This window comes from Arachis duranensis, chromosome 6, assembly GCF_000817695.3.
Source record: "Arachis duranensis cultivar V14167 chromosome 6, aradu.V14167.gnm2.J7QH, whole genome shotgun sequence".
NCBI lineage: Eukaryota > Viridiplantae > Streptophyta > Magnoliopsida > Fabales > Fabaceae > Arachis > Arachis duranensis.
The window spans coordinates 54,841,189-54,859,299 of NC_029777.3; the positions used below are offsets into that span (position 1 = coordinate 54,841,189).

The following is an 18,111-nucleotide window of genomic DNA, read 5'->3' on the forward strand; positions in this document are numbered from 1 at the left end:
ATATAATTTTTTTGCGGAAAAATGCGTAAAAATGCATATTGGTAACTTAATCGAGAGTACCGGCTTATGTTTGTCTGAAATTTCAAGTGAGACAATTAATTTTGAGTAAAGAGAACTAAGAAATTAAAATTCATTATTGGAAAAGTAAAAATAATTAAAATACGAATTAAAACACAAGGTTTTAGCTCAAAGTTGGGCTAACGGGCTAAATCGAGTGAACCGGGCCCAAGTGAGCCTAAGTCCACAGTATAAATACCCCACAACATACAAAATTCAACTCATTCTCATCAAAGTGAGAGAGAAAGCTCGTGGAAGTGAAGAGAGAAAAGGGGAAGAACCAAAACCTAGAGCACTATTCACTTCAAATTTTAATCACTCATAACTTTTGATCCGAAATTTCGATTAACAAGCCGTTTTGGCCACTTGTCTATCTCGGAATCATATTCAAATCTATTTAAGTCTTGTGATAAGAAATTCTAAAATTTTTGCCTAGTTTTCTTTTCTCTAGCAATTCACATTTTTTATTTTTAGGGTGTTAAGATATTAGAATTTTGATTTTTTAGGGGTACTCTAGTGCGGATTCCAAGTGATTTTCACCCCAAATTTGAGTGGATAAGATAAAGAATCACTAAATTCTTGTGGTTAGTTGAATTTGATAAACCCTAGTGCTTGATTTTGGTACAATGTACGAATTTAGATTGAATGTATGTTGATTTGGTGAATTAGATTGCATGGAGTTGGACTCTTGTGGCTGAACTTGAAAGCTTGATAGGAAGAAGTCTTTTTGGTGGTTTTGAGCTTGGAGAAAAATTAGCTAAGGTACGGTTTAAGTTTTATTTAAATACCATGGAATATGACATGAAGTCCTAGGCTAGATGCCCCTAGGAATATGATTAAATTGTAGGATTGATGGAATTAAATGTTGTAATTGATGAAGTATTAATTTTGATTTTGAATTGGTAATTGGTTGTTTGAGTTGTGAGAATGTGGTATGAGTTACTTAGAAGTGAATAATTGTAAAAGAAGGTGATACGAGCTTGGTGATTGAGAATGATGGATTGATGAATTGTTGATTGATTGTTTATAATTTATGAGTTTATGAATTTATGAATTGATGAAATTTGGGCTGGAGGCTGTGGATTTTGGGCCTGAGGTCGGGAAATGTGAGTTTGGTAAGTGTGATGAATTGAATTGATGAGAATTTGATGTGATTGTGATTGGGTTAGTATTTGTTGAAATTTATTGTTGATAAGATAAGGATTGGTGAATTGTGAATGGAGATTATTAAATTGAATAGATAGAAAGGAAGAGGATGAAGGAAATATATCTTGAGATTGGTTAGAGGTGAATTGGTATGGTTTTGAATTAGTTTGGATTATATATTCTTTGAAACTTGGCAAATTCTGTTTTTAGGTCAAATGAATTTTTGACCAACTTTGGCGGACCGTAACCGAGTTCTCGGAGTTGAAAATGTAATGAAATTAGATTCTTATGAAAGTTTATTCAATGGTCTTCAATGGTTCATGAATGGTTGAAAAATTATTTTTAACGAAAAAGTTATGCGTATTTGAAGTTTTCGATAAAAATTGAATTTTGCAGCATATCAGCTTTTTGAAAACCTAGTATGCATGCGTACGCGAAAACATCATGTGTACGCGAGCGTTTAGCTCGGCCAAGTGCTCTCCCATATGCAAACGTGGCTCATGTGCGCGAACATGTCTTTTTGACTCGCATGTGTATGCGGAGGGTGATTCGCGTACGCGACTTTTCCAATTTTCAACTCATGTGTGCACGAGAGCCATGTGTATGCATGACCACCCAGCTTTGCAGAAAATGTATTTTTTGTGTGTTTTAACCATTTTTCAAGTCTTCTAAATTTCTGTAAACCCTATTATGAGTCCAAAGTCAGTGGAATAGAGAATAGAGGAGCAAGAAATAAGATTGAATGAGATTAAGACATGAGGATGACAATTTATGTTTAAGGTAGGATGAGGAGGATGATTGAGTATGAATGAGACATGATGATAATGGTTTATGATTAAGACATAACAAGGATGATTATAAGAATGTGAGAGGATGATGATTGAGTATGAATGAGATATGGTGATGACTGATGATGATTTTGATTATGAACGGAATGAAATGCAATTAAGAAGGAAGTCTATAATAGAATAAACTTTGAATTGAGATGTACTTGCCTAGGTAAATGCAGTAGAGTAATTCTACTTGTTTTACAATGTGGTTGAGATGTACCTGCTTAGGTAGATGTAGTGGCATGGTTCCACTTACTCCAAGTTTAGTGAGGACGATGGTTTCATCCCACTCACGGAGATTTTGAGTTTTAACTTGGCAAAGATCGTGGTGGTGTATCGCTTGAAAATTAATGTTTCTAGAAATGTTGAATTTTATGAGTCTTCTTTTCTCTTTCATAGAAATATTTTTCTTCATAACTTATCTAGCCCAACCATTCTTTTAAACCCACCATCAGCTCAACAACACAAAAGAACATTCCTTTTCGTTCCTATTGAGCCTCCATCCCTGCCCATTGAACCAACAAACTTCCAATAATTACATTCCATTACCCCATCCTCTCTTCACCCAATACCCACCACAACCGAGTCATCATCCCTTACTAACCCTCTTCTCCTTTTAGTGACTCCATCGAGTCCCTCTTCTCCCACCTCTCCTGCATCTGAGCATCACCCCAACCTTCTCATCGTTATTTTATATTATCCTTGTACTCTGACTATGAGCTAAAGTCTTTTCAGGAAGAAAATGTGTTATCCTATTGGCGTAATGCTATGAGAGATGAATTATTTGCTTTGGAGTTAAACCAGAGCTGGTGTTTAGTTGATCATCCCCCTAATGTAAATTCCATCGGATGTAGGTGGATTTATAAGATAAAATGGTGTCTTAATGGTTCCATTGAGCGATATAAGCTCGCCTTATAGCCAAAGACTTTACTCAAATAAAGAGTGTGGACTTTTTTGAGATATTTTTTTATTGTATTAGCTCTACCTTCAGTTAAGAAATGGTCAATTCATCACCTGGACGTCAACAATTCATTCCTACATGGAAAATTGACACAAGAAATTTACATGGCTCTTCTTCATGATCGCATTTCTAGTTGCTCAAACCAGTGCTGCTGCATACTCAAGTATACGGATTACGTCAATCTAGCTGAGTTTGGTACGAAAAGCTCTCTTTACTCCATATTTCTTGTGGGTATCTATAGACCGTATTTGATTACAGCTTATTCATTAAAGTTATATGCAGTTAGGTTTCAATTTTATTAGTTTATGTTGATGACATTGTGATAACTGATAATTTCTCATCTGAAATTGGTTCAATTAAACAAACTCTGGATACTCATTTCAGAATCAAGAATTTAGGGACTTTGAAATATTTTCTTGGAATCGAAGTAGCTCATAGTGCACAACGCATTTCTTTATCTCAACATAAATACTGTTTGGACTTATTAAATGATTCTGGTCTCTTGGGTGCAAAATCTGTATCTGCTCCTATGGATAGTGCTACATGACTTTTCCAAGATGATCCCTCCTATATCAAATCCTTTTATCTACTGCTGATTGGTTGGTCGTCTCATTTATCTCACTACTACCTGCCCCAACATCACCTACGTCATTCAAAAACTTAGTCAGTTTATGGTTACCCCACTCAAGTTCGTTACCGTGATGCTATCCGGGTTCTTAGATATCTGAAAAATAGCCTAGGAAGAGGTTTTTCTTTCCTAGAAGTTTAACAATACATATTTTTGGTTTTAGTGATTCTGATTGGGCTGGTTATCGAGACACTAGATGCTCGTTGACAGGATTCTGTTTCTTCTTCGGAGATTCTCCAATTTCTTGGAAGACTAAAAAGCAAAATATGGTAACCCGATCGTCTACAAAAGCAGAATATTGTGCATTTGTAAATATTACTTGTGAACTTCAATAGATTCTAAACTTCGTGAAAGTTTTACATGTCACTTGTGCTCGCCCTCCGATTTCATATTGCGATAATCAGAGTGCTCTCCATATTGCGGCAAATTCTATTTTTTATGAGTGAACCAAATACTTAGAAGTTGACTGTCATTTTGTGTGCCAAAAAGTTCAAGTTGGCATGATGAAACTTTTTTCTGTTTTCTCCTCGGGACAACTAGCTGACATCTTCATCAAATTTCTCTTCCCTCGACTCTTCTACACCAATCTGTCCAAACTGAGAATTATCGACATCTTTCATCCTCTAATTTATGGGGGCATATTGAATCACACGTCACAAGTAATTCGCACAAAAATTCATCAAAGAATACTCAGGTTCAACCAGATTGATATTTTCTCTAATTATTTACATTTTATGATATATTCTGTTTGTTTCTTCCAGTATTATTTCAGAAGCAATGAATCACCATATCAATATCTTTGTTGTTAATTTTAAGGATCTTTGAGGATTTGAAAAGATTTGCTTATCTATACAAAATTTTCACTCTATATATACCTATTCCAATCATTGAATCACAATATACAGAAAATACACAATTTTATCTACATTTGTCTTGTTGTCTTTTATATACTCCTAATTTTTATGTCCTTAGAATATTTAAAAATCATCATATTAATAATTACCAAATAAAAATGAACAAATTTAGATAAATTTTGTTTCCCATAAAAGACAGTAAACACTTATTGACTGAACAACAACAATAACAAGTTGTATGATAGTAGATATTCGTTGACCGCCTAATATATGATTACCAAAATTTCTTTTTGACTACTTAACAAGGTAATAATAATTTTTTTCTTATATTCGTGATTATCAATTAGTTCCCCTAAGTTCTGTTCAAGAGTATTCAATATGCTTTACTGAATCAAATTAGAATATTAAAATATTATGTTTCATATTAAATTAAGTTTCCAATATTTATAGTATCAAAAAAAATTTCCAATATTTATTTTGGAAAAGGAGATTGTACTTTAATTTTTGAATAGTAGAAAACAAAGGAGATTACTAGATTTTGGTTTTGCATTCTTCTAATTTGATTTTTCTTTACTTTTGTTGTCATCATCAGCTAAAGCCATGGAGATTGATATTTATTGTAATCATTATTATATTTGAAAGTCTAGAAAGTCAATTTTTTTATTAAAATTTGACTAACACTTAATTAGTAAAAGAAAAATGAGTAATCTCATATTATTAGATAAAATTTTACACTATTAAAAATACTAATAATAACTAATTAATAATTATAAATCACAAAATTTACTGTCTTTTAATATTCCTCATTATATTTTCATATTTAGTTATAAATGTAAAGCTAATCCCTAAAAAACCAATATGAAGAGATTGTATAAAAGATTTTTTAAACATTTATCTGGATCGTACTAATATCTATGGAAAAAAAAGTTAATCTTTATGCTCATAATATCTATGAAAAAAATTATCCACTGCATTATCCGGGAATGACGTATGCATTATCCAAGGCCAAAATACTAATTAAATATAGAGCTGCATTAAAAGTTAAAAATCAAAACGAATATAACAGTAATTTTTTTCCATAATAATAATATTTAGGAAAATAATCGATATCTGCTATTAAATCAATTTATAATATTTTATTCCACAGAAATAATCTGCTTTTAATATATATGTTCATCTACTTTATTTTTAATTTTAATTAAATTAATATTCATTACGGGGCTTCACTTTTTTATGTTTATTGCAAAACAATGTGAACACGGGCCTTTGGTGTTGTCAAAAAATTCCTACATGTATAATAAATTATTTGCATGGCACGTAATTCTAAACATGCACATGCAAAACATTGCATGACATGTAAGAATTACGTAGCCTGTTTTCGAATAGTACAAATATCATTTCTCTTCGTCTTCGCGCCGCATCCTTTGTAAAGGCCGTGAGAAATTAAGGTGCGGGCGGAGCAGGAAACAAATAAATCCTTTCAACAAATATTAATTGACCCCAACAAGATCTATAAAGTATAATAATGGAGGCAGGGTGCATATCAGCATATGCAAACATATAGAATTTTGTGTAGTCATGCTTATCGGTTCTCACTTTCTGTAAAGTAATATTTTTTCCTTCACAATTTTGCCCTGGATAGATATCAGATCTCCCTCGTTGTCATTGACTCACTATACCTACTGTAACTACATCTCCATGATTTTCTCCGAATTTTCGTTTTAACTTTGGTTTTGGTCTCATGGAAGGGGTTCCTATTCACCGCCAGCAAAAAGCGGAGTGATCAAGAAGAATCAGCCAATTTCCGTTTCGGCTTTCGACACACATGGTCGACATGTCTCTGCGATTTTTTTAATTCAGTTTAACTTTTATTTTATGGGCATAAAACTCTTAAATCCTATTGCAATTACTATCTTGACTAGCACCAGCTTTGTCAGTAACCGGTTACTTTCGACAGGTACATTTTCACCTCTATCAATGTTCATGAACTGCATCTATACTTATCTTTAATTTATCTCTATTAATTTCAATTTAACTTGTCCCTAAGAAAACCCTTGTTTTGCCTCAGGCGGCACATCACCGAAAATGGGTCCTTACAACCAGCACCTAACTGAGTAAAGATGTGGGTCTTTTCTCGGAAAATTGAGCTTTGTAGAATACCCTGAAAGAGCTCCATCCACTCGGCTATTTTGTCTGTTCTGTAACCATTTTCTTGTGTCATTTCCTTCTTTTGTTTGGGTCAATTTTAATCCTTTTTAATAGGGATTTAAGAGCTCTAACTGAAAAGTTCTTCAACCAAAGAATGGAGGTTGGAGAAATTGATAGAAACAAGGTTCAAGGAGAGGTTCCATGGATCCCCAACACCCCTTCGAAGCCTATTCTTCAAAGACCGCCGCCAATCTATGCTCCTGGAGAAGGAATCGAGATCGGGTCACATTCTAATGCGGTATCTGCATGTTGTGAATCCTCAACCAATGCTGAAATTGATACCAGGCAACACCTTCGGCTACCACATGAGGCTGCAGTAACAAACATTGCCTGTGACAGTGACAAAACAAGTGCAAGATTGTCCTTTGACAACAATTCTGTGTCGGGTAATAACGGCTTTGCGGAGCTTTTGGCTCAGGCTAATCCTTCTTCAGCAACCTACATTGCAGCATATGCAGATTTTCTGAGGAATCATTTTGTTCCTAATTTAAATACAGAGATAAACCCGACCTGTGCTTTACTTGGCCAAGGTCATCTCTCTTATGAGCAACCCTTGTTCAATGCTACTCACAATTGTCAAGATCCTCGAGGTAACGAAAGTAAATTTGGGTTGATGCTTTGCTGTGTTATATTATTTGTTTAATTTTGATACACAGTACAAAACTCTTATCCACGTGGTCGAATCTGATTGAATAAACATCAACGTAGAAAATTTTTTATAAAAATTAAACTCTTATATTATTATATAAATGTTTTCTGCTTCGGCAACACCTTGAACCATGATGAGTGCTGGGTTGGGTAAATAATTAGTGACATAGTCAAGCTGAAGAATGTAAACGCATAGTAATTTAAAGATATGACACAGAATAACATGAATGGAAGGGGTAAAGGCCACAGGAGAATATAACCTGATGCCAGAGAAAAACAATTGTAAATTCCTACAAATTATTAATTTTGGGAGTACTTTATATTGTATCTTCCGTTTATTGCTGACTTGAGGAATTTCATCTCAAGCATGCTAATTTGCATTTGAAGTTGAATCTTTGACAGAACTAGTTTACTAATGAAAGTATTTTCATTTCCCCTGGTAACTGAATAAAGTATTTGCACGATAAATATATCATTTTTCTTCTTTTGATATTCAATAAATCTGAGACCATAAGGTTCTGACAGACATTCACTTGATATGCACCAGGATCATCATTCTTTACTTACTATCGCCATAACACTCCTTATGCTGCCCCACATGGTCCAGATAATGCTGTCAGAACAGAAAACACGCAATATGCAGAGACACAACTGCATATGGAAAAGAAGGATCAAGGCAGAGAAGAGAATAAAGTTTCAGATGCAGAGCACAACAATAATGACAGCCCACAAAACAAAGAACTTTGTGATCCTTTAATAGAATTTGGTGCTGTTTCTACACAATGCCAAGAGAATCAGAGCCAGAATAAGGAAATAAATCCCCATATTAATCTGAACAAGACACCACAACAAAAACCAAGAAGAAAGAAGCACCGCCCCAAGGTCATCATAGAAGGTAAACCGAGGAGAAACAGTAAAACAAAGACCCCAAAGTCTGATCAATCAAAAGACAGCTCAACCAGCAAAAGGAAATATGTAAGAAAGAAGGGATCAAACACAACTTCTACTCCTCAAATAGAAGTGACGGGAGAATTGACTAATCCATTGATGCCAGAATCTGCCAAAAAGACATGCCGAAGATCCTTAAATTTTGACGTAGGAGATCAACAAAGGCAGAGAAATTCTAGATGCATAGAAGATACAAACATAAATTTAGGCAGAGAAACTGTTGCAGCAACAAATACTTTGACAAATGAAGGAAGACAAGCCCTCGGTACACCTCTTTCAGAAAGCAATTCTTGTTGGGCAAAGCCACATGCTAACTCGATAGAGAATGGCAACAAAAGAAAGGGTCCACAGGATGAAAACAGAAACAGGGCACAAATTCTATCAAGCAGTGACACAAGAATTTCAACCACAAGTTTACAAGCAGTTGGTTCCAAGAGAAAGCATACAGGAACCATTAAGCATGAGGATACCAACAGCATTAATCTGATCGGGGTACAATATAATATGTTGCAGGCACACTACCAAGAGAGTTGGATTCAATTTCCAAATATTCAGAAGAAAAGGAGAAGTGAAAAGGGGAAAAATTCCAATACATCTTCAGCAAGTGCAACAAAAATTGTAGAAGTAGCAGTGTGCCCTCAAGATGCTAGATCAAGTCCTTACGCCTCAACTTCAAACTTTTGGCCCACTAGTTCTGAATATAATGCAGTAAAAGTCCCAGTCATGATTACAGCTACAGAAAGAGTTATTCATGATAAACCCCAGTCATTCAGATGCAACTTATCTTTATGGCAGAACTAAAAAGAGAAGCACTCTTGTCAGTTCAGCATATTCTTGCACAAGTGAAATGCAGCAGCATCAAAAAGTTATGCTGGAAAATTGCAGCTTGCCCTTGAACAACTTATTAGGTATTCCAACTGAACATTTGAACCTTTTTTCCCAATAGGCATTATAATTGCTGCAAACCTAATAATTCTATCATGCATTTTGTTCTGATAGTTTAACTCATTGATGCAGTTGTTGGCAGTGAAGAGACATGGAAAAATGTGCATAGTGCAGACGAATTAACAGAGCAATTTAGGCACCTAAACATCAATAGAGAAAGTAGAGAACTTCTATTACATGGGCAGAATGCACTTGTCCCGTATAACCAGCAACATCAAAAGCACAAAGGCCCTGCCAATGGATATGGCACCATCATTCCCTACGAGGGCTCATTTGATCTCATTAAAAAACAACGCCCACGACCTAAAGTTGACCTTGATGAGGAGACTAATAGAGTGTGGAAGCTTCTTCTATTAGATATAAACAGTCCTGGAATTGATGGAATGGATGAAGACAAGGCTAAATGGTGGGAAGAAGAACGAAAAGTGTTCCGTGGAAGGGCCGACTCATTTATTGCTCGGATGCATCTTGTACAAGGTATCCATGGTGAACTTCCAAGGATATGAACACTAACCACTTCACACACAAATCTAACAAATACCCAATAACTTACACTTAAGAGGCAAGATGTGAGAAATTCTATCCTTTGTAAAGATACCAGCAAAAATTAACATTATCTGTTTTTCTTTGTTTTGGAAAAATACAGCAGGGAACCAAGAGATCAAGACACTGAACGAATTTACACAAAATTGAAAGAGAAATTTGTTAGTAATTTAATAAAGATAAATACCAACATAGGGGCCCAGTGAGGTATTTCATTTCCAATACTAAAATAGACTTGTAGGCAAATCCTAGTCCTAAAGCTAACATACATTAAGGTAATCAAATACAGAAACTAAAATAAAATCATTTCATGTGGTTCACATATTAATGATATAGAGCTTATTCAACAGGAGACAGACGATTTTCAAAATGGAAAGGATCAGTTGTGGACTCAGTGGTGGGAGTTTTCCTCACACAAAATGTCTCGGACCATCTTTCCAGGTATGTGTGTGTGCCTCTTTATATATATATATATATATATATGTTGCAACATTTTATATTTTCCACTCTATTGGCAGTTCTGCATTCATGTCCCTTGCTGCTCGATTCCCCCTGAAGTCAAGCAACAAGTATCAAACATACAGTGAGGGAAGCACAAGCTTGTTAGTCAACAGACCACAACCAGAAGTGTACATTGTGGAACCAGAGGAGAGTTCACAGAAAGTATTGAATCCATGTGCTTATGACTTGAGTTCTATGACAATTGAGAGCACTGAACATTCTGAAGGAAAAGAAGTTGTTGACAGCAACGATTTCTGCAGAACAAATGGGAGCTTAACTAGCTCAACAGATGAATCAAACTTCAAACTGTCAGAATCAACTCAGAAACATATGAGGGACAACCATTGTCCATTGGAAAGTGGACCAGTTGGTGCCACCATAGGGGAAGCACAAGAAATTTTGTGTATTGGGAGTGTTAGCAAAGAGTTAAGTGACATGGTGTCATCCCAATGCTCTGTCATTACCTCTCAAATATGTGCAGAGTGTTCAGTTGAGCAAAGTCCAGAGAAGATAGGATCATGCTCAGAGAGCAACTCAGAAGTAGAAGAACTATCAAATGCAGCCAAGTACAACATCTTTCATGATAGAACTTCTTTCAGTAAGCTTTTAGAAATGGCAAGTTTGACAACATTACATGAAGTAAACAGTCAAACAAGCAAATCAACTGAGAACTCAAGAGATGCATCTGGTCAATCTATAGGCATAAAGCATGGCAACCAAACAGAAAAGTTGAATGTTACCCAAGATTTCCCAGAAGCCTCCATCATCACATGTAATGAATATTCTTTGAAAATGACCCCTAAAGGAGGAGTACTTGAAGCTGGCCCTTTCGAAATAGAAGACTTGTCAACTGATTTCAGAAAGAATAAAGAAGAAAATGACATGAAGGGGCCTGGTGTTCAAGCATCAGAGTCTGAAACCCAAGCTGCAATTGCCCATTCTCAATGTATGCTATCTCAGTTTCACAGTCAACAACAAAGTAATCACAAAGAGAAAAATGCTTTGCATGTTTTAGAAGAAACTCAAGATCCTATACAGAAACCAAGGGAATTAGATTGTGGTCACAAGAGCAATACCGTCAAAGAACACACTAAAATTGCCTCCACAAAATCAACAAAGAGTAGGGTGCACCTAAAGGATAAAAAAGATAATTTTGATTGGGATAGTTTAAGAAGACAAGCACAAGATAAGGCCGGGAAGAGGGAAAAGACAGAAAACACCATGGACTCTTTGGACTGGGATGCTGTTAGACGTGCAGACGTCAGAGAGATTGCTGATGCAATCAAGGAAAGGGGCATGAACAACATGCTTGCTGAACGTATTAAGGTAAAATCAATTAACAATGAAATGTTGTTTAAATGCGGTGTTTGGAAAGAGAAAAAGGCTTCAATGCAGCTGATAGTGAATCATATATAATATGCAGAACTTCTTAAATCTCTTGGTTGATAAACATGGGGCCATTGACCTTGAGTGGCTAAGAGATGTTCCACCAGATCAAGCAAAGTAAGTGCAAAGAAAATTTTCAACCATTTTATTAGAATTGTATTTCCCATACATATGATATTATCATGTGTCGACTGTAAGTTTGTTAACTTGAGCTCTCAATTCACTTGTAACACAAAGATATTCCATTAAATATTTAGATGCAATTCATTCAAGCAGGAAAAATGCATAAAGCAAATTCTACTCATGCTTGCAGAGAATACTTGCTCAACATAAGGGGATTAGGATTGAAGAGCGTGGAGTGTGTGCGACTTTTAACATTGCATAATCTTGCATCTCCAGCCACTACCTGAGTCACTACAATTGCATCTTCTAGAATTGTAAGTACTACCAAAACAAAACGTATAAGCCTATAAGCCACTAATTCAACTAAATAAGATCTAACACCATTGGCTTATATAGGTACCCTGTGCTGGAATCCATACAAAAATATCTTTGGCCCCGACTGTGCAAGCTAGACCAAAGAACACTGTAACAATTTACCTTTAATTTACAGTTGTACATTAAAAATAAAAGTATCTCTCTTTTAATGATATGCCAATATCACATAAGTTGTAATTAAGTTATACTAAATCATAAACTATTTATCTACTGATTGATTTTTTTTTCTTGTATTATTGGAACATATTCCAGGTATGAGCTGCACTATCAGCTGATTACATTTGGAAAGGTAAACTGCACTATCTTGTACAGCATAGATTAACCCCATTTTAAGTGAAATCCACTTGCTATTAGGACATAAGCTAAAATTAATGCATGCAGGTCTTCTGTACAAAATATAAACCAAACTGCAATGCATGCCCAATGAGAGGGGAATGTAGACACTTTGCAAGTGCTTTTGCAAGGTATGTCTTTGTTGAATTATGATTCATTGCATCTGTTATGCTTAGTATGATTGTCATGCAATTTACCATGATTTAGGACTAGAACTCTTCATTCCAATGCTTCAGAAGTATTGCAAATATTACATTTGGCAAAATAGGTACAGAAATCTGGAGAAAATCATATGAAGTTCACCTATGCTGTTATGCAGTATAATTATATATAATACCTCTATATGGACAGCAAAATATATATGACTACAGTTTATCAACATAACAGTCAACTTAGAAAACAAACTTATCAATAGCTGAAATAATTATGTGCAAAGCACTTTGAAAATTCAATTTTAGATATAATTTGCAAGTTATGATAGATGCGATTACAGTATATAATATTATTTGCAGTGCAAGACTTGCCCTACCAGGACCGGAGCAAAAAAATATAGTAATCAAAAATGGAAATAACGCAACATATCAGAACCTGTCGGTAACCATCAATCAATTGCCCTTGCCTCTCCCTACAAACACAAGCCAAGCAGAAGAACTTCAAGAAATACAAGCAAGCAAACAACTTGAAGCAAGATCCGAAATCAATATTTGCCAACCAATTATTGAAGAGCCATCAACTCCAGAACCAGAATGCACCCAAGTGTTAGGAAATGATATAGAGGATGCCTTTTGTGAGGAAACATGTGAAATTCCAGCCATCAATGTAGACATGGAAGAACTCACTTTGAATGTACAAAATTATATGGAGGAAAACATGGATCTTCAAGAAGGTGAAATGTCAAAGGCCTTGGTCGCCCTTACTCCAGAAGCTGCCTGCATTCCAACGCCCAAGCTAAAGAATGTGAATCGATTGCGCACAGAGCATTGGGTGTAAGTAAAAAATAACTTAGTTCCAACTAATTAACCAGAAGTGGCATTCTTGCATCAGAAAATAGGATAACAAATGAAATGTGGGCCAACGGAAGTAACAAATACTACAAAAGCAAGAAAAAGAAGCAATCGTAGGATCTTTGCATTTATCTGAAATCACACCGAGAGAATTCATATGAATCTGGCATTTAATTGAGTTCCAGTATAAAGTTTTTCAACAAGCTTTGTATCAGTCCAATGATTGATACAAGTTGAATGTTCTAAGAACTTTCGCTAATCTTTTGTTTGCCTGTATGCAGTTATGAACTCCCAGATTCACATCGTCTATTAGAAGGGGTTAGTAATTTCAACATTTGCCATTCAACTATTTTTATGTTATATGTTCAACATTGCTTATTACTTATGCACTACAGTGGGAGAAGCGAGAGCCTGATGATCCAGGAAAATACCTTCTAGCTATATGGACTCCAGGTGGATAAAATTGCTCGAGTACTAGAACCCACTTGATTAGTTTAAAATGCTTGTAAAGTTTTGTAAGCTTCACTGCATAATTAGTTGGGAAGTTTTACAGTATGTGATTTGTTAGATTTTGATACGTTTTCTAATCCTTTTTGCCAAATACATGGACATGCACATCAGGTGAGACAGCAAATTCTACACAGCCACCAGAAAAAAAATGCAGCTTTCAGGACTGTGGCCAGCTCTGTAATGAGAAAGAGTGCTTTCAATGCAACAGTTTCCGCGAAGCAAATTCACAGATAGTCCGAGGGACAATCCTGGTCTGCATGCTTATCAAAATAATAATTTGAACTATGAATAGTAATTTTGGTGCAAAAACCATAGAATTTTGTTAATTCTTATGCATAGTAATCTTATAATAATTTTAAGGGTAAAGTATACTTTTTGTCCTTGAAGTTTGGAAAAAGTTTCAAAAATACCCCTAAGTTAGGAGTATTTTAAGGGTAAAGTATACTTTTTTTGAAACTTAAGAGTATTTTTGAAACTTTTGTCAAACTTCAGGAACAAAAATTATACTTTACCCAAATTTTAAAAAATGAATTGAGCAATAGTTTGCATTCAAAATGCAAGCATTATATTGAAGTGACTTGAATTTCATGCATAGATACCATGTCGAACAGCTATGAGAGGGAGTTTTCCGTTAAATGGCACCTATTTCCAAGTCAACGAGGTAAAGTAGTGTGAAATCTCACATATCCTTGAATGTTTATGTAGCAGTACTAAACGTGCATTTGAATCAGGTATTTGCTGATGATGAATCAAGTCTTAACCCAATTAGTGTTCCCCGAAGTTGGATCTGGAACCTCAGGAGGCGAACAGTATATTTCGGAACCTCCATCCCAACCATTTTTAGAGGTAAACGCTTCGAAGTTAAAATATCATAGTAAGGCAGATACTGTATATCAAAAAGCTAAGCTGAGCCTACTTTTTTATGTTAACCAGGTTTAACAACACAAGAAATTCAACGATGCTTTTGGAGAGGTAAGATTTAGTTAGTTCCCAGAATTTAATCCTGATTTTTCTCAATTGACTATCCTATTTCAACCTGCACTTACCGGTGTGATAACAATCAACCGGCATTTCATAGTTGGTTTTCCATATCCTCTTCTACCAGAATGTTCATGCTTATCATATATTAAGGTATTGGAAAAAGGTTAGAAACCAACCTTTTTCAGCCAACATTTCTCTCCCCCTTTAAATTTTGCTTGTCCTTAATCTTTGTTTATCTACTACGTTGTTGGCTGATTGTTGATTCCTAGCAAAACTACAGAGTATTTGCATCTGAACATTGTTACACCTATCTCAAGATTCGTAATTTAGTTATATATGAGTTACTACTCTTAGTTGCAATTGCTAACAAAGAAAACAAGTGACCAGATAACCAGCCGTATCTAACGAGATTATGAACAATGCTCTGTAGGATATGTTTGCGTGCGGGGATTCGACAGGGAGAAAAGAGCGCCGCGCCCTCTGAAGGCCAGGCTTCACTTCCCAGCTAGCAAGTTGGAGAAGAAAAAGCCATCAGCTCCAGCAAACACACCAGAAGAGCTTAATCTTAATCTGGAACCAAACCCGGAACAGCCAGAGCTGCTTGCCAACACTCCCAACCATTAACGGACCGGTGGAGCCTGAAGACAAATCATTGTCATTCACCTGTCTTGTGTTGTATACAGTAACAAAATTGAAGTCACTGTTAATCACCTCTTCAGTTAGCCTTTTCAATTTTTATGCTCAGAGAGACAGCAGATTTTCCCAGACTAGAACCGTGACTGTATCATGTTAAAGTATAATACGCTCTTTAGCTTCATGGAGAGGAATCTGAACCAGTTAAGTAGAGATAAACTCAGGAATGTAATTCTAGATCTAGTTTGTAGAATTAAACTACATTATCTTATGTCCCTCATTTGACCAGCTTAGCTTGCAGGTTTTATCAGATTTTCAAAACTACGCATAACAGGCCAAATAAACCCCATTTGATCCTAATATTCAGGCCAAATAAACCCCATTTTTCATTGCAATTTAAGTTGAATTGTGAACCGGACTTAATAAATTCTTTTCACTTAAAAGGTATATCAAGAAGCATACCTTTCAAATTTCACTGCAGTCTTCAATCTTTATCCATTTTCAAATCGATTGCGATTCGAACGTAAAGATCCATCGATGATATGCAATCTTCTGAGGTTAAATCTGGTAGCAGCTCCACCTAAGGTGAAGAACTTCTCTCACCCTGAACTCTTTCTAAAATAGTCTCCATTAACAAATAAAACAAAGAGGGAAAGAATAAGAAGTTAAGAAGACACCCGAGCCGAAGGTAAAAAGGATAGTGGAAGTGGACCTAAGATATGCATGTGCCATCATCTCTTGCCGCCTTACCGCCATTTTTCATTTTTGGTGAACCTTACCGCCATTTTTTTTCCATTTTAATTTTAACATTTGGTTGGAGTTTTCTTTTCGTTGGCTGTCAGCTTGTTCGGCTTCGTATTTTGGTTGCTAGGATTATTGGTGTTTTTTTTTTGATAAAATAAAAAAAGTCATATTTACCTTTATAACCGTTGTTTCAATTTTTTACCATTTTAAATATTATGTAACTATTTTCTAGGCAGGTCAAAGTGCAAGCGGTGCGAAATAAACTAAGAAACAATAACGCAAACGCGACCAGCGCAACAGTGGGATAACGCTATAGTGCACATGCACCTGCAAAATTGTATGTAAACTTTTTGCAGATGATTAGTGTATATATTCCATTCTTCCTCTCAATAACTGTCACCTTACATCTTTTCTTTCTTATTTCTCACAAATACAAATTCTTCAAAATGACTAGCAAACATATAGTAGTTGTTTATCCGAATGCAATAATATCACGCAAAGATGATGATGCATATTTTGAATATAGTAATTCTGTTGTTATGCATACTTGGCGGTTGCATTCGTTGACAAAACTTGAAAATTTGATTTCGGTTAACATCGAAATGCTTGAAATTAAGCATGTTCAAAAAATTGGTTATCAGTGTATTTCACTAGACACCATGAAAAATATTCGGTATAAGGTATTATAGCTAAAGGATGTTAATCATGTGCCAGCCATTTTTGATCGCCATGGATAGATTATGACTAAACAAGTGATGAAAACTTTGCATTGAGTTGGCAGACGTTGACAGTAGTTCTTTTTCATCACTTGCAGTTCCAAAAGATTATGCACCAAGACGTAGTCAGGTGGGAAGTACCAAACCCCCTATAAGAATTCAAGAGAACCCGAAGCTGGCTTATTTTCGGGAGACTCTGAGTCAGACGAAGAGTGGGTCCAATCTAGTTCTGATAGTGACAACAATGAGAATACATAGATTGTCCTAGAAACTCAAATATTGTAAGAACCGTAATTAATAAATCGGTTAATTAAGTGATTAATTGCCCAAATTGGATTCCAAAATGTTAGAGAGAGAATTCGAGGATTTAAAGGTGATTTTTGGACTCAATGGGTCTTTCTGAGTCAGAAAATGTGTTTTCTGCGAAAAACTGTAAAAAATCGCAAACCGACAGTTGAACCGGTTGAACCGGTTCAAGTCTGCCGAATACTGCGCAAGAAAAAGTTGAAACGGTCAAAAACCTTAGAAAAACACTAGAAATGGAAAACTGGACGTTAATTTTAAATGTTTGTCCCGAAGTTGGGCCAAACGGGCTAAAAATGCTAACGGGTTGGACCGGGCCCAAGTTGGGTCCAAGCCCAATATGTATAAGCACTAAGTGAACCCTTTTCACCTTCATTAAACACACATACATCAGAATTGAGAGAGGGAGAGGGGAAGAGATTGAGCACTATTCACCTCAATATTCCATAGCTCATATCTTGAGTTAGAGAGCTCCGATCGCTGCACCGTTTGTGGCTATGCGTTCCTGGTGAAGAGCTCTACAAAGCCCAAACAAGAAACTGGATGTTTAGGTTCTTAGGGTTTGTGATTAAGTGAGTTTTTGTGATTTTGGATGTTTAGGTTTGTTCTAATCCTTGCTTAGCCTTGGGTTTTGACATCCAAATCTGTTGGAAAAGGTAAGAGCCATTAAACCCTTGTGAATTTATATTTAATTGAAACCCTAGGTTGATTTGAGGTGATTTATATGTATATAG

The 18,111-nt window shown here is 35.6% G+C and overlaps 2 protein-coding genes across 2 annotated transcripts; both read left to right on the top strand.

Annotated features, from left to right (window-relative positions):
* The first annotated feature begins 5,919 nt into the window (after positions 1–5,919).
* Positions 5,920–9,081, top strand: LOC127748469 (uncharacterized). The gene is made up of 3 exons (XM_052263027.1): positions 5,920–6,433; positions 6,545–7,274; positions 7,880–9,081. Exons 2-3 carry the CDS (start codon positions 6,779–6,781, stop codon positions 9,079–9,081), a joined length of 1,698 nt encoding a protein of 565 aa, XP_052118987.1. The 5' UTR covers positions 5,920–6,433; positions 6,545–6,778.
* On the top strand, positions 9,080–15,902 carry LOC107493869 (transcriptional activator DEMETER-like). The gene is given in 18 exon segments (XM_016114902.3): positions 9,080–9,188; positions 9,298–9,702; positions 10,119–10,209; positions 10,287–11,595; positions 11,693–11,772; positions 11,969–12,046; positions 12,048–12,092; positions 12,175–12,243; positions 12,406–12,442; positions 12,535–12,617; positions 12,999–13,472; positions 13,772–13,808; positions 13,886–13,943; positions 14,112–14,251; positions 14,596–14,661; positions 14,732–14,846; positions 14,934–14,972; positions 15,412–15,902. Coding segments are annotated over 18 exon segments (3,381 nt in total). The 5' UTR covers positions 9,080–9,127; the 3' UTR covers positions 15,606–15,902.
* The last annotated feature ends 2,209 nt before the right edge of the window (positions 15,903–18,111 follow it).

Bases quoted from the DNA above. Each gene is read 5' to 3' on its own strand.
- LOC127748469 (XM_052263027.1), top strand. From the start codon at position 6,779: ATGGAGGTTGGAGAAATTGATAGAAACAAGGTTCAAGGAGAGGTTCCA. The intron at 7,275-7,879 runs GTAACGAAAGTA...GATATGCACCAG, and splicing joins CAATTGTCAAGATCCTCGAG to GATCATCATTCTTTACTTAC.